The sequence below is a fragment of the Phaethon aethereus genome (assembly GCF_964289735.1).
Source record: "Phaethon aethereus genome assembly, chromosome: 1".
Lineage (NCBI taxonomy): Eukaryota > Metazoa > Chordata > Aves > Phaethontiformes > Phaethontidae > Phaethon > Phaethon aethereus.
This window is the reverse complement of record NC_138575.1, coordinates 206,504,933-206,519,119: the sequence shown is the minus strand read 5'-3', so window position 1 is coordinate 206,519,119 and position 14,187 is coordinate 206,504,933. Positions and strand designations below refer to the sequence as shown.

The window sequence follows — 14,187 nt, the reverse complement described above, 5'->3', positions numbered from 1 at the left end:
CCAGCACCTTATACTTCCTTCTGGTGTCTTCTACAAGTAAATCAAAGTAATTGAGACTCGTGTGTGAATCTGGCCTACATTCTCCTGCAGCAGAAAGCAGAGATTTTTAACCGAATTAACAGCACTGGGGATTTCATAAAGTGTGAAGCACTGTCCTTCGTTATGCAACTAAAAGTTTTTTGGTTAAGGTTAGCGGGTTTCAAATTGACTTCGAAAAGAGTAAACCAGTTCCATGGTTCTAAAACTGGCACGTCAAGAGGCCCCTCCTCAATGCTTTTACTCCCAGGCATTTAAATAAAACTAGAGTTAAGTGTTGAAGGAGAATAAAGTATAAAACTGATTAGCTGTGCATGGCTAATAATAATAATAATAAAGTGGAAAATATTTTGAACTGAAATTAATGGACACATCTTTAGAATGTCATACATGAATTTATCTGCATGACTTCCAGTCATGTTAATGGGAGCCACTTGGCTAAATTTCTGCTCAGTGAGCTGTTAATTCATCCCTAAGGGATTAAGTTTAAATTTAAACTTACAAAAGCCATTTAATGTTAAAGCTGAAACGCTGTCTTGAATTCATATGGTTTTCAGAGAACAAAGGACTAGTGAAATAAATTAGCAGTGATTTATTAGTGTGAATATTGAATTTCCTGAATTTAGTGATTAATTTGTGTCAGACTTATGTCATGACATCCTGGTTCTGACCAATATCTGGTTAGTGTGATATTCTGGTGTCCCAGCACCGCATGCTGCCAAACACCTGATGAAAAAAAAAAGTCTTGATAATATGTTTTTAATCAGTTATTTGGGATTTTTTTTAGGTATTGTCAATAGTTGGCTTAAGTTCTGATACAGATGTGACCCATGATTCTTCAGTTTATACTTCTAATTCTCTCAGAATCCTTCTAAATTATGCACCACTCATATTTAAGAATTGTAATTCCATATAGATTTACTGAGCAAAAAAATCAAATTCCTTTTTATCATTTTAAATTAGTTCCCTTTCAATCTCTCTCAGACTCTACTTGTTCTTTTAAGGAAAAGACTATTTAGGAAGACCTAATTTCCCTTTGGGTACTATTCACTATTTTCCATCTTTCACCATGTACTCTCTTCAGTTTTTTCTAAATGAAATGATCCAAAACTTTTGAGTCACTTTCCTTACAAATGTTTTTGTGTCTTCTCCTGTATCTCTCTTGATGTATGTTTTCTGCTACTGTAAATACTTTCTACTCCTGCCTGTATCCTTCTAAGCACCAACAGTCAAAACCCAGTATAATTTACCCAGGCCATAATAAATATTTGCTGCGTTACTACCAGTTCACCTCTATTCCTGCAGAAGACTGTCACTTGCTTGTCTCCCATCACCACTGCACTGAAAAACTGTTTTCCTGAAGTGATTCATTACTTGGCCTTTACTCCAACTTCCACCCCTCATTTCTCTCTCCTCCCCTCATGCACCCAGCGTTACAGAATCATAGAACGGTTTGAGTTGGAAGGGACCTTAAAGATCAGCAAGTTCCACCCCGCCTGCCATGGGCAGGGACACCTTCCACTAGACCAGGTTGCTCAAAGCCCTATCCAGCCTGGCCTTGAACATTTCCAGTGTTATAAGAATAAATAGTTGAGACTGCTCATCCTAATGCTTGCTGCTTTTCTAATCTGCATTTATAAATAGTTACATATGCCTTCTGAAATCCCTCGCAGCCTTCTCTGCCGTTAAAAGTACGTTACCTCCTGTGCTGTCATTTTTTTCACCTCTCCGTTCACCTCCCTCCAGATTGATCATACATGAAATAACACTTAATCCGCGTGGTGGGGGCACCCACAGATAGCCACTTCCTATGTAGAAAATCGCTCATCTCTTCCACCTCTTTGCTCTTGATCTCTTAACCATCTTCTAATCCATATCTGATCTTGTCTGGTCGACCGTTTGGTCTCTGAAGGAAGTGCCAGGTCTTTTAGCATTCTTGTACAATGTTGTGGTGCTGTATAAATATTTATTCATACATAAGGCATTCTGAGCTCATTTTATCAGCTCATAGTCATCTAGGTGTTTTATACCTATTAATTTTTTTTCCAATTAACTTTTCTACCACTGAGATAAGGCTTTCCGCTCTGTAATTACCAGGGTCATCCCCTGCATCTTGCTTAAAATTAGATAAAATATTAACTATTCTCCAGTCCTAGCAGATGTGGAGTATACTGTATTCTGCTGTTAACTGTGAGAAGAAACTCCTACCTCAGAAAAGAGTAACCACACTGCTCACAGGGAGGCAAAGGTCTGACCTTCAACAGCCTTCTGCTATTGCAGCCCTAGGGTCTCTCGAGTTAATGCCTTTACGGTATGAGTCCACATCACATCCAGATTTAAAGTCCATAAAGTTAATTTTCACTTAAGACTTAAGCCAAGTGGCAAGTCAGGCTCTTACAAAAGACGTGTCAGAAATTAAGTCAGTATGGCATGCAGCTACCTTCTTCGAGACAATTGAAAGGATAATACCAAGCAGCTTTCCTAGATGTATCCACTTCAGTGAACATTGTTCATGTCTGGTTCTGAAAATACTGATTTAGGGGCAAGAATATAAAATGCTCTTTCTTCGTTTTTTACCTCTCTACATGTGTTCTGAATGGGTTAAAAATAAATATCATGGACTTTGTTCTTATGCAAAAATTTTGCCATCCTGAAAAATTGCTGAGTGGGAAAAAAGCTAAAGCCAAAAGATTCAGCTGCTTCCTGCGGGTAATAAATCTGGAAGGGAAAAGAGTTTACTTTTTTTTTTAGACTTAATTGCCATTTCCAAGCATGGTCATAAGTTTAAAATATATAGCACAAAGCAAGAGGAAGTGTAGTCAAATGCCTCAAGGAACACATGTCTCTGTGTTACTAAAAAGAGTATTTCCAGTGGTTGTACCAGTCCTTTGATGGTGACAGTCAGCCCAAACGTAAGCCTCACTCTTGCAACAAAGTTCACTAGGATGCTGTTGTAGGATCCACACAGCAAAAGTCCTCTCCGACTGCTTCTAAATTAACTTACCCATAAATACCCATTAACACCCCCTTCTAACACTTATATAACCTCCTTCCACTCTGCTCATTCACCACTTCCAAATGTAAATAGCTGGGCGATTATTTGTATCCACCGTATACCCCAAAGACAGAATTTCATCAAGAAAATAGTGGAAGTTCTGGAAAAAAGAGAAGCTGCAGTATCCTGAAGCTGTGCTGCTATGTATATAATGTAACGTGACATTAAAGACATTAATTTTAAACTTATTTAAGGTCAGGCCTTCTTGCATGTTGACTCCGTGGGTGTGCAGCTCTCTATGGCTTACTGCAGTGGAAGGTGTGAATGCTGCTCCATGAGACGCCAAGCTGGTATCTAGCATGGACAGCAAGAGCAATCCCACTGTCTAAGTCTAGGCTTCACTCTCAGGCTACCTGAACCTGCCTGGAAGCCCAAGCAGATCCTTCGCCTCATGAAGAGTAGTGGCCACACTCTCTGGTGTCTCTCAGATGACAGAGTCTTTGCCTATGACACTTCACTGCAGTCAATCATTTCTGCCCATTGATTTTTGCACTGCAGATCCAACGTGATAATCAATATAAGCATGATAATATAACATCATAACGATAATATAACATGATATAGCACAATGATGTAACATGATATAGCATGATCAATATCACATGATGATCAATATAAACAGCACACATAGCTCTGAGAAAAGCCTTCAGAATCCACGCAAGCAATAAATACCCAAAAGAAGTACCAAAGAAAAGAAAAAGAGTGAAAATACCTCATGATATTTTTTCACTGTTTTCCCTGACATGCACGTGCAGGATTTCCAGTTCGAAGTCCCGCAGCCACAGTTTCCTCCACAGCGCTGGACGAGGAGGCAGCGGGGGAAGAAAACTACATTTGTCAGCTTCAGTTCCTCCCTTAAATTGACAGAGTAGTTTCTCGGAGTGCAGCTGTAACGTTTCACATCGTCATTCAACCTGTCCAGGTCAACTGCAATGCAAAAGAGGATTCGTTAGTAAGGTTTGAGTGGGACATTTCTCTGGTTTATACTGCTCCCCAGGCAGCCAGTAACACAAAGTTGCCTGGCCGGGAAATATGTGAAATATAGCAGTGATTTCTGAACAGATAAACATAAACCCACCAATTTTAAAACATCACAGGTGGCCATCCAGGTTCTCATCCTACTCCCACTGACACGCATAGCAGAGCTGCCGCTGACCGTAAAAGTGAAGGGAAGGCTCGAAGTATAATATTGGCCTGAAACCTGAAGATGGGTTATTTTATTTGCACTGTTACTGATCTGCTGGATCCTTGGGTAAGAGATTCCACCTTCGCTACTGTCGTCCTCCCCCTGCTTATACCTGGCTTACTTAGATGATAAGCTTCTGGTTTTTTATTACGGGCGCAATTCCTTTGGCCTAACTGCAGCATACAAAAGGCAAACACTAAACAAGGCTCTTCCTGTGGTCAGAAGAGAAACATCTTCAAAGAGTGATTCATCCCTTCCTCAAAAGGGCATTTCGGACAGGTGGCATGACTTGCTTTCTCAAGTTGCCTGTCTGTACTATTTATGGATAGAGTCTAGATAACTGATGGGGAGATCAATCTAGGCAATATTAATTTCAGTTGGTAAATGCTACTATAATAGGCATACAAATAAACAATTAAAACTAATGAGCTTCACTGAATGCCAGTAGTTGGTTGGTGTTTAAATGCCTGGTATCTCTGTGAGATGCGTCATGTAAACAAGCAGTAAAGCCAACCATAAAAATAACTTATAGACCATCAACTGTGAGTTTAAGTGCTGTTTGTAGCTTTAGCTTGTAAAGCTAAAACAAAACCAAAAAAGAAACCTTCCATAAATACATTTTACACAATTGTAACACAGATAAAAGTAATAAATTTAATGAGTTTTATTTCTATATGAGTCTTCTGGTTTCTTTTTCCCTCCTTTTCTACTTTCTTCTTTTCCTTAGGATTCTGTCCACCAATTAAGTGTTCAAAAAACTCAACAATTCATTCAGGAGCACATGTGAATTTGTGTTGAGAAGTGAGGTCTCCTGGGAGAAAGAAAATTATAATGCATTTTGAAAAGAAAATTAAAATGCATCAAGCTTGAAAGCTGAAGAATTCATCTCCTTTTATTCAAATCTTAAAATTTCAGTAAAAAATGGAAAACTGGAAACCAGAAACACCGTGTCTTACTGACAATTCATTAATTATATGAAAATTCTTTTTTAAAAGCCAAGTAAATTACACTCAAAATATAAGTTAAGCTGAACAAAGAAAAATAATAGAAAACAACTGGAGGGTGAAGCAGACAAAACATAATCCCTTCCTACCCCAAACTGTATTTTATAACAGATACATCCACAGGAAAACAGCAACAGCTCAAATGAGAACTGCGCTAACGGTCTAGTGTTTGTGAACATATCAGATTTTCACAGGCATGTTTAATAGCTCTGTACAACCTGGTCCTGAGTGCACCTATGCTCCTCCTTACTACAAACATGTGAAAACCTCCAAAAAAGACAGGAGCACTACAACGCTTCATACCTTCTGTGATTCAGCCATTGTCAACATCACAAAGTAAATTGTGGAAAAAGCTGTGATTTGTAAATATCACGCACCTTTACATTCTGGCCTGGAGATATCCACAAGGCAGATACGCAAGAGGCAAGGGTACGTAAATGTCATGACTGCTATTATAGAAAAACATAGCAGCTTCACCTTTCTGGCAAGGAGTTATCTCAGTCAAAAAGAATTCAGCAGATAAATTGCAATTTTATAGCAATTGTGACACATCTCGCCATGAAATCTCAGTGGTTCTCTCCAGAGAGCCAGCATCTCTCCAAAAGAGGTGTAGATCACCCTCCTGATATAAGCACAAAATCAATGGGGCTGCTGGTATACTCATGCGCTGCGGGTAAAACGCACTCCGAATGTCCACAGCCAGGACTTAGAAGTCCAGAGTATATTGATTTCTTTCTTTTAACAGATAATATTTTGCTCTCTGCTGTCACTCTCCAAAGCCCCCTCCTTCTCATTGCAGGCTCTCAGGCTGATTCTTCTCACAGGGAAGTGTTCCCCACTCCTCGAAACATTCTCATCGGGACCTTTGCCATCAGCTTTGCTGACCGATAAAGCAAAGAGGCATCTGACTACTATTAATTTCATTGACATGAAGGAAAAATTAATCAAAGGAATAAGAGGGAAGAGAATATTCTGCCTTCATGAATAATGAGATTTCTTGAGGGGAAAGCCTTCATCATCCACCCTCTGGCATGGCAGCAATCCAGGGGAACGGATACTGATACGAGCAGGCTCCTGTTGGGACAGGCTGGCTGTGGACTAGCACAGCATCTGCAGATGGTGCATCTCTAGGCAGAGTTAGAATAAAATGCTCAAAGGCTTAATTCAGCCCATGATTGCAATGCCTCCTGCTGAGGTAGCACAAGAAACGAGGCTTTCAGCAACAAACGGGTCATTAAAGAGGGCCCAGACCCAGGTCACATAAACTGATGTCTGTGTCCGGCAGAAGAAGTCCAGGGGACTGAACAAAATTTGCTCTACCACAGATGAAATTTCCCCTCAGATGCAACAGCCCTCCTTCCTGCACTGAGCTGATACCTATTATCACTGCTGTGTTATCAACACAGAAATGAGTCTTTGCAAGGAGACTGGCGGAGGGGGAAAGCACCAGCATTTAAAGGACCAGGGTGGGGTGGCTTTCCTGCAGAGAGCATATTCTATCCATCACAGCTTTACACATATTAGCTGCAGTACTCAAGCTGCTCAATTTAAATGGGAAGGGGCGACCTGGCAAAGGGCTTTCACTGGAGGGAAGGCTGTGCTCACTAGCCTTCAAAAGCCTCGTTTTGATGACTTTCAGAAGTCTTTGCCGGTCTCTTAGGCTGTAGCTGAGTCAGTACTGTGGAGAGCTGTTGACTTGCTCGAAGCATAGGAGGGAATAACCAGATAATTAGGATAATTTTTTTCCCTATGCAGTATGAAGGAATCAGCTATTTTCAACGAGGGCTCAAAACTTTTTCTGGATGCATTCTTCAGGAATTCTGAAATCAACCAGGAGCAAATACATTTTATTTAGTGTAATTTTCTACGATGAACCATTTTTTAAAAACCTATGGGAAATTTTCCAATGGAAAATTGCATGAGTTCTCCTTGGTTTCATACTCAAGGCATTCTGATCCTCACTTATTAGCAGTTTTCAGGATCCCAAATCCCAGAGTTATCAGTTAAGATGTATCTCTGCACTTTGGCATATCTCGAGTATCAGAGTTCATGTTGAAATGGACCAATACAATAGCAGAAAGGTCTTATTTTAGTGATACTATGAAAATAAATAACTGCAAGCAGAGAAGGAAAGACTAAACAGAGGGCTTAAGACATACACAAGTCATCCTCCACAAAAATTCACTTGGAGGTAAACACTTACACTGTTTTACACTCTGCTCTACAGAAATCCAGCACTTGGTGGGATAAGGTGAGTGTACAATGTCTTCTGTGAGCAGCGTATACTGTACTCTCGTAGTACCACACTGACACCCAAGAACAGCTCCCATTGCCTAATTAGCTTTAGACCATGGTTTGCAGCTCCCTAACAAAAGAGCACATTTTGCTCTGACCAACACTCTCCGCTGAAAGCTTCGATGTGCATTTTTCTCTGTCTTGGGATTGTTTCACTGTCTGGAGACAGTCCATTTCCTCAGCCATATAACAATGAGATTTTACAGTACAGTCAGTTTCATGCATCACTTCACTGCTGTGACTAAAATGTAACCGAGCCTTGGTGTGATTGCTGTGAAATCCTGCTGCTTTACTTACCAAGGACTGAAACCACTGGAGTCCTTAATTTAAAACTAGAACTAAAAGGTTCTGTAGGCTGGATGCAAATAACTTCAAAGTGTTATTACAGAACGTCTGCATCAGAGATTCAATTTAAAGGCAAGGCAGACACAAAAAGATGCACTGGAGCAGTAAGCTGAATACTTGGGGTATAGTCTTTACCCTCTCCTCCCCCTCAAATCCTGTGCTTAAATCCATCCTTGCTATGGCATGTTCTCACCTTGAAGCATTGATCTTAATCAGAGGTAAGCACTGAAATGCGGGACTGCAGCTAATACCATGTCTTATTCAGAAGGGACAGCCTTAAAGATTGGACAGGAGAGAAAAGCTGTGCTGCTGGTCACTGGCGAATTTTAAAGACAGGCAGTCTGTTAGGGTTTCTTTTAACACTTTATCTGTTCCTAATTCATACATGGCCCTAACATTGTCATGTCTGAACATTTTACACTTTTTTTCATGCATCGGCCACAGACCAGAGCTGAGGTGCAAGATGTGGTAACCACCTTGCCACAGTATTCTGATACCACATGTACCACTTATGGGAACCAGTTACTCCTGGGGACATTCCAGCTGGACACAAGATGAAAATTTTATACAATTAGAAGAGTCAGCCATTGGAATAATCTCCCCAGGGAAGTGGTGGATTCCCCAACATTGGACACTTTTAAGATTCAGTTGGACAGGGTGCTGGGCCATCTTGTCTAGACTGTGCTTTTGCCAAGAAAGGTTGGACAAGTTGATCCATGAGGTCCCTTCCAACCTGGTATTCTATGATTCTATGATTCTGTGTCAAGGCCATCTACAAGCAAAGCAAGAAGGATTCGGGCAGGTGCAGACCAGTCAGCATAACCTCAGCCCATGGTAAAATTAAAGGGTAAATCCTCCTGGAAGCAATGTCTAGGCACATGAAAGACAAGAGGGTGACTCGGAACTGCCAGAATAGATTTACCAAGGGCAGATTTTGATGGACCAGCCTGAGAGTTTGCTATGATAAGACAACTGTCTTGCTGGATGAAGTGAGAGCAGCAGAGGCATCTGCTGATTTTTTACAGTGATCCATAGAATCCTTGCAGCCAAACTGCTGAGATATAATGGGACAGGTAGACTACAAATTAGTTGGATAACCAGAAGGTCCAAGAGGCTTGAGCAAAATGGTCATCAACTCCAAGTACAACTGGTGGCTGGTTGCTAGCAGTGTTCCTCAGGTGGTAATGCTAGGGTCAATACTGCTAAAGATCTTCACTAGTGATCTGAACAATGGAATTATGTGAACCCTCAGCAAGTTTGTCAGTGACGTCACATTAGGGAAATTTGTCCATGTGCTGCAGGGCTGCCTTTCAGAAGGACCTCAGCAGGCTGGAGAAATGTGCTGGCAAGAACCTCATGAGGTTGTGATGATAAATGGAAATTCCTGCACCTGACATGGAATAACCCCACACGTCAGTCCAGACTGGGGACACATTGGCTAAGCAGAACCTTTGCAGAAAAAGCCTTGGCATCCTGGTAGACAGCAGGTTGAACATGAGTCAGCTGTTTGTCTTGCAGCGACAGAGGCTGCACACTGAGATGCATTAGGACGAATGTGGCAGCAGGTTGAGGGAGGTGAATACTCCCCTTCATTCAGCTCTTGTGAACCTGCATCTGGAGTACTGTGTCCAGTTTTGAGTCCCCTCCAGAAGAAGAGAATAATCACCTAAATGCACTGACACTGATGACATTATTCTTCTCCATACCAAATGTTGACCAAACCCTGTGGCTTTTAGTCGTCAACACATATGACTGACGGTAATCACTGTTCCACTGCACTTGCTTAATGATACCACAATAAGCACTTTGTTAAATATATCTGAAAACTTTGGGATCTGTCCAAGTCTTTCTTGTTGGAGCTCGAGAGAAGAGGCTGTGATTGGGATTTACTACAGAATCACAATGCCAAGACAAACCTCCTCAATACAGCAACTATATTTTAGAGAAATGAGAGATCAGAATTTCAGTGGGATTATAACTGTCTGCATGAAACAAGGTTCACATTATATGCGCCTATTATAGACTGGCAAACCAATTATCAGCTGTGGTATGGGTCAAGTAGCAAACTAAACCATGAGTGTCATAAATGGACATAGCTTCATTGACATCAATGGAATTGAACAGCTTATTCCAATGATAAATAATATGCTGCAAGTTTCACTAGCATTTTAAAAAAGGGTTTAATAAGAAAAGCTTTCACTGCAGTGACTGACAATAATGTCACATAAAGCATAAGGGAAAATCTCATTTGACGCAGAGGGGGAAGAGTACGGATGTAGATCTGAATTAGGCTGTGAAATGAATGAATGTGTGCAGTTTGCATGCAGAAGACAACTTGGTTCCCAACTAAGGAAGGGTGGAAGAAATACCCTGTTTTTTAAGCACTGGGAATACTTCAAATTAACACCTTTTGGAGAAGGTATTCCACCTACTTGGAATATTCACATTTGCCGTGAATGAGTAGGCTTTTGGCATTTGTGATACCTGCACCCCCCGTCTGGTGCAGTTAAACCTGCTGGCAGACATCCCAGAAACTTCCAAGGAAGAGTGCATGGACATTTGCAGTAATTTATTGGCCAGTGTTTGCAAATACCTGAGAAATTACATTCCTGAGTTAAATTTTTAACTTCTTGCTAGGCTATTGTAAGTAATGACAATTAAAAACTACTCTTAAGTACATGGCAAAACTTGCCTGATCTTGGGAACCTGTTTGGCAATGGATAGAAGAAACATTCCATGAAGACTTGTGGTCTCAACTCACTACTCCCCTTCTAGAGAGCCGCGTGGTTATACAAGTGTTTATTTATTTAACTTGTAAAGCTGTCACTGCAGACAGATGTTATTGCAAGAATGTCCCACCTGATTAGTTTCTTCTGATAGCCAAAGGCTTCCTGCATACTATTTCTGAAAAAGAAAATGAGCTCAGAGTCATGTGTAGTCTTGTTAATTATCAGAATGTATCTATCCACATGTGTTCTTGCTTCCTAGGTTTATTTAGTGAAAAATCCCCTTCCTTTTTAAAGATGACTCCTTTCTCTAGGTACTATCCCCTAGACATTTGGATCTCTTGTGATGACAAACAAACAGTGAACTTTCTCGTTCTCCTTTCTTTCTTCATTTGTACACAAGCCATTTCACAAGCAGAGGTCTTTCTAAAATTATAAAGCCTTTTTCAACGGGATGTAAAACTTCGGAGTGAACAACAAAAGATAAATGCAAACAAGCATGTGGAAAAGCTAAATGATGGTTGGAACTGTTTACAACAGTCTCTCTGAGGAGCTCTTCCAATATTATCAAGCAGATACATTGATGCTTTCAAAAATTTAAACTACAGCAGGAAGAAGTTTCTTTCAAACATGTCTGAATGCTCCTTAGGACTCTCTAAAAGAAGAGAGACCTATTTGTCTCGATGCTCAACATAACTGTAGGAGTATGGCTGTTTTCTTATTATATCTACCTGTGTTCTTGCTAAGAATTAAATAACCCACTAGCCAGTGATATCCTTTTAGAGATGCTTTATATTTGAAATAGCCAAATTACTATGGCACTGAGGTTGGCTACAACATATTGTAAATCAACAGTGCAAAAGGAATTCTTTTACGGGATATACTTTATTTGGTATGACCTGCTTTTTTCCTAAGAGTCTAAGATGAATATTCATACTTTCAGAGTTTCTAAAATGCAGCAATGGCTAACAAACCTTTCTAAGTATATTTACAACTGCTGCAAGGTTTTTTGAAATATCTACTTGTCATATTTTCATGTAGGAGGTGTACACTGTAGTTTATAGCTTACAAAAGGCCTCTCATTTAATGAGTTTGAATACGTAAGTGTGTATCTTCCTCTTCCTTTTCTCTCGTTTTCTTCCAGTCTGGGTTTTACTGTGATTCTATAGTTGACTTCTACTGGAGTGGTTAACAGCAAACATCACTGAACATATGTAGAATTAAATTTAAAACTTCATGTGGTTATTCACAGAATCACAGACTCACTAGGTTGGAAAAGACCTTCAAGATCATCAAGTCCAACCATTAATCCAGCGCCACCATGTCCCCTAAACCATGTCCTGAAGCGCCACATCCACACGTTTTTTGAACACTTCCAGAGATGATGACTCCACCACCTCCCTGGGCAGCCTGTTCCAATGCCTGACCACCTTCTCAGTGAAGAAATTTTTCCTAATATCCAATCTAAACTTCCCCTGGTGCAACTTGAGGCCATTTCTTCTTGTCCTATCACTAGTTACTTGGGAGAAGAGACCAACACCCACCTTGCCACAACCCCCTTTCAGGTAGTTGTAGAGAGCGATAAGGTCTCCCCTCAGCCTCCTCTTCTCCAGACTAAACAACCCCACTTCCCTCAGCCACTCCTCATAAGACTTGTGCTCCAGACCCCTCACCAGCTTTGTTGCCCTTCTCTGGACACGCTCCAGCACCTCAACATCCTTCTTGTAGTGAGAGGCCCAAAACTGAACACAGTATTCAAGGTGCGGCCTCACCAGTGCCAAGTACAGGGGCACGATCACTTCCCTCCTCCTGCTGGCCACACTCTTTCTGATACAGGCCAGGACGCTGTTGGCCTTCTTCGCCACTTGGGCACACTGCTGCCTCATGTTCAGCTGGCTGTCAGTCAGCACCCCTGGGTCCTTTTCTGCTGGGCAGCTCTCCATCCACTCCTCCCCAAGCCTGTAGCATTGCATGGGGTTGTTGTGGCCAAAGTGTAGGACCCGGCACTTGGCCTTATTAAACCTCATACAGTTGGCCTCTGCCCATCGATCCAGCCTGTCCAGATCCCTCTGCAGAGCCCTCCTACCCTCCAGCAGATCAACACTCCCACCCAACTTGGTGTCATCTGCAAACTTGCTGAGGGAGCACTCGATTCCCTCATCTAGATCATCTATAAAGATATTGAACAAGACCGGCCCCAGAACCGAGCCCTGGGGAACATCACTTGTGACTGGTCGCCAGCCGGATTTAACGCCGTTCACCACAAGTCTCTGGGCTCGGCCATCCAGCCAGTTCCTCACCCAGCAAAGAGTAAACCTGTCTAAGCCATGAGCCGCCAGTTTCTCCAGGAGAATGCTGTGGGAGATGCTGTCAAAGACTTTACTAAAGTCCAGGTAGACAACGTCCACAGCCTTTCCCTCATCCACTCGGTGGGTCACCTGGTCATAGAAGGAGATCAGGTTGGTCAAGCAGGACCTGCCTTTCATGAACCCATGCTGGCTGGGCCTGATCCCTTGGTTGTCCTGCACATGCCCTGTGAGCACTCTCAAGACCAACTGCGCCATAATCTTCCCCGGTACAGAGGTCAGGCTGACAGGCCTGTAGTTCCCAGGATCCTCCTTCCGGCCTTTCTTGTAGATGGGTGTCACATTGGCAAGCCTCCCGTCTTCTGGGACCTCCCCTGTTAACCAGGACTGCTGATAAATGATGGAGAGTGGCTTGGCAAGCTCCTCCGCCAGCTCCCTCAGTACTCTCGGGTGGATCCCATCAGGCTCCATAGACTTGTGGGTGTCCAGGTGGTTTAACATGTCCTTAACTGCTTCCTCCTGGATTATGAGGAGTACATTGTGCTCTCCATCCCCATCTTCCAGCTCAGGGGGCTGAATACCCTGTGGATACCTGGACTGGCTATTAAAGACTGAAGCAAAGAAGGCATTAAGTACCTCAGCCTGGTCCTCATCCTTGGTGACAATGTTCCCCGCCATATCCAGTAGGGGATGGAGATTCTCCTTGGCTCTCTTTTTGTTGTTAATATATTTGTAAAAACATTTTTTATTATCCTTTATGACTGTAGCCAGTTATTACCTCACTGCAATAGTGTAAATAGAAAGAAATGCATTTAACTCAATAGAGTTGCATTAGGGTTGCAAAGGTGTCAGATCAGATTCTGTAGATGGAATGAAGTTATCATACATACAGATTTAATCAACACACTCTTCATCTTTAAGGTTCTGGCAGGAGCTATCCAGGGAGGGATCAATCTTATAACTGTGTATGAATACATGATGGGAGGGAGTAAAGAAGATGGAGCCAGAGTCTTTGAAAGGACAAGAGGTATTGGACACAAATTGTACCCCAGGAAAACTTATTTAAAAGTTTAAAAAAAAATTTTCTTTATTTTTTCTTACGAAGGTGGTGAGACACAAGTTGCACAGAGAGGTTGTGGAGTCTCCATCCTTGGAGATATTAAAAACTTGACTGGATATGGTCCCAAGCAACGTGCTGTTGGTGACCCTGTCTTGAGCAGGGGGGTTGGACTAG

The 14,187-nt window shown here is 41.8% G+C and overlaps 1 protein-coding gene across 2 annotated transcripts in view; it reads right to left on the bottom strand.

Moving 5' to 3' along the window:
- Positions 1–14,187, bottom strand: part of PDGFD (platelet derived growth factor D) — a gene marked incomplete at its 3' end in the record, with an annotated part of 147,648 nt that overhangs the window by 8,684 nt on the left and 124,777 nt on the right. For both annotated transcript variants that reach the window (XM_082008308.1, XM_082008309.1), the window contains exon 6: positions 3,804–4,018. In XM_082008308.1, coding sequence (XP_081864434.1) covers positions 3,804–4,018 — 215 coding nt within the window. The remainder of the gene's footprint in view (positions 1–3,803; positions 4,019–14,187) is intronic.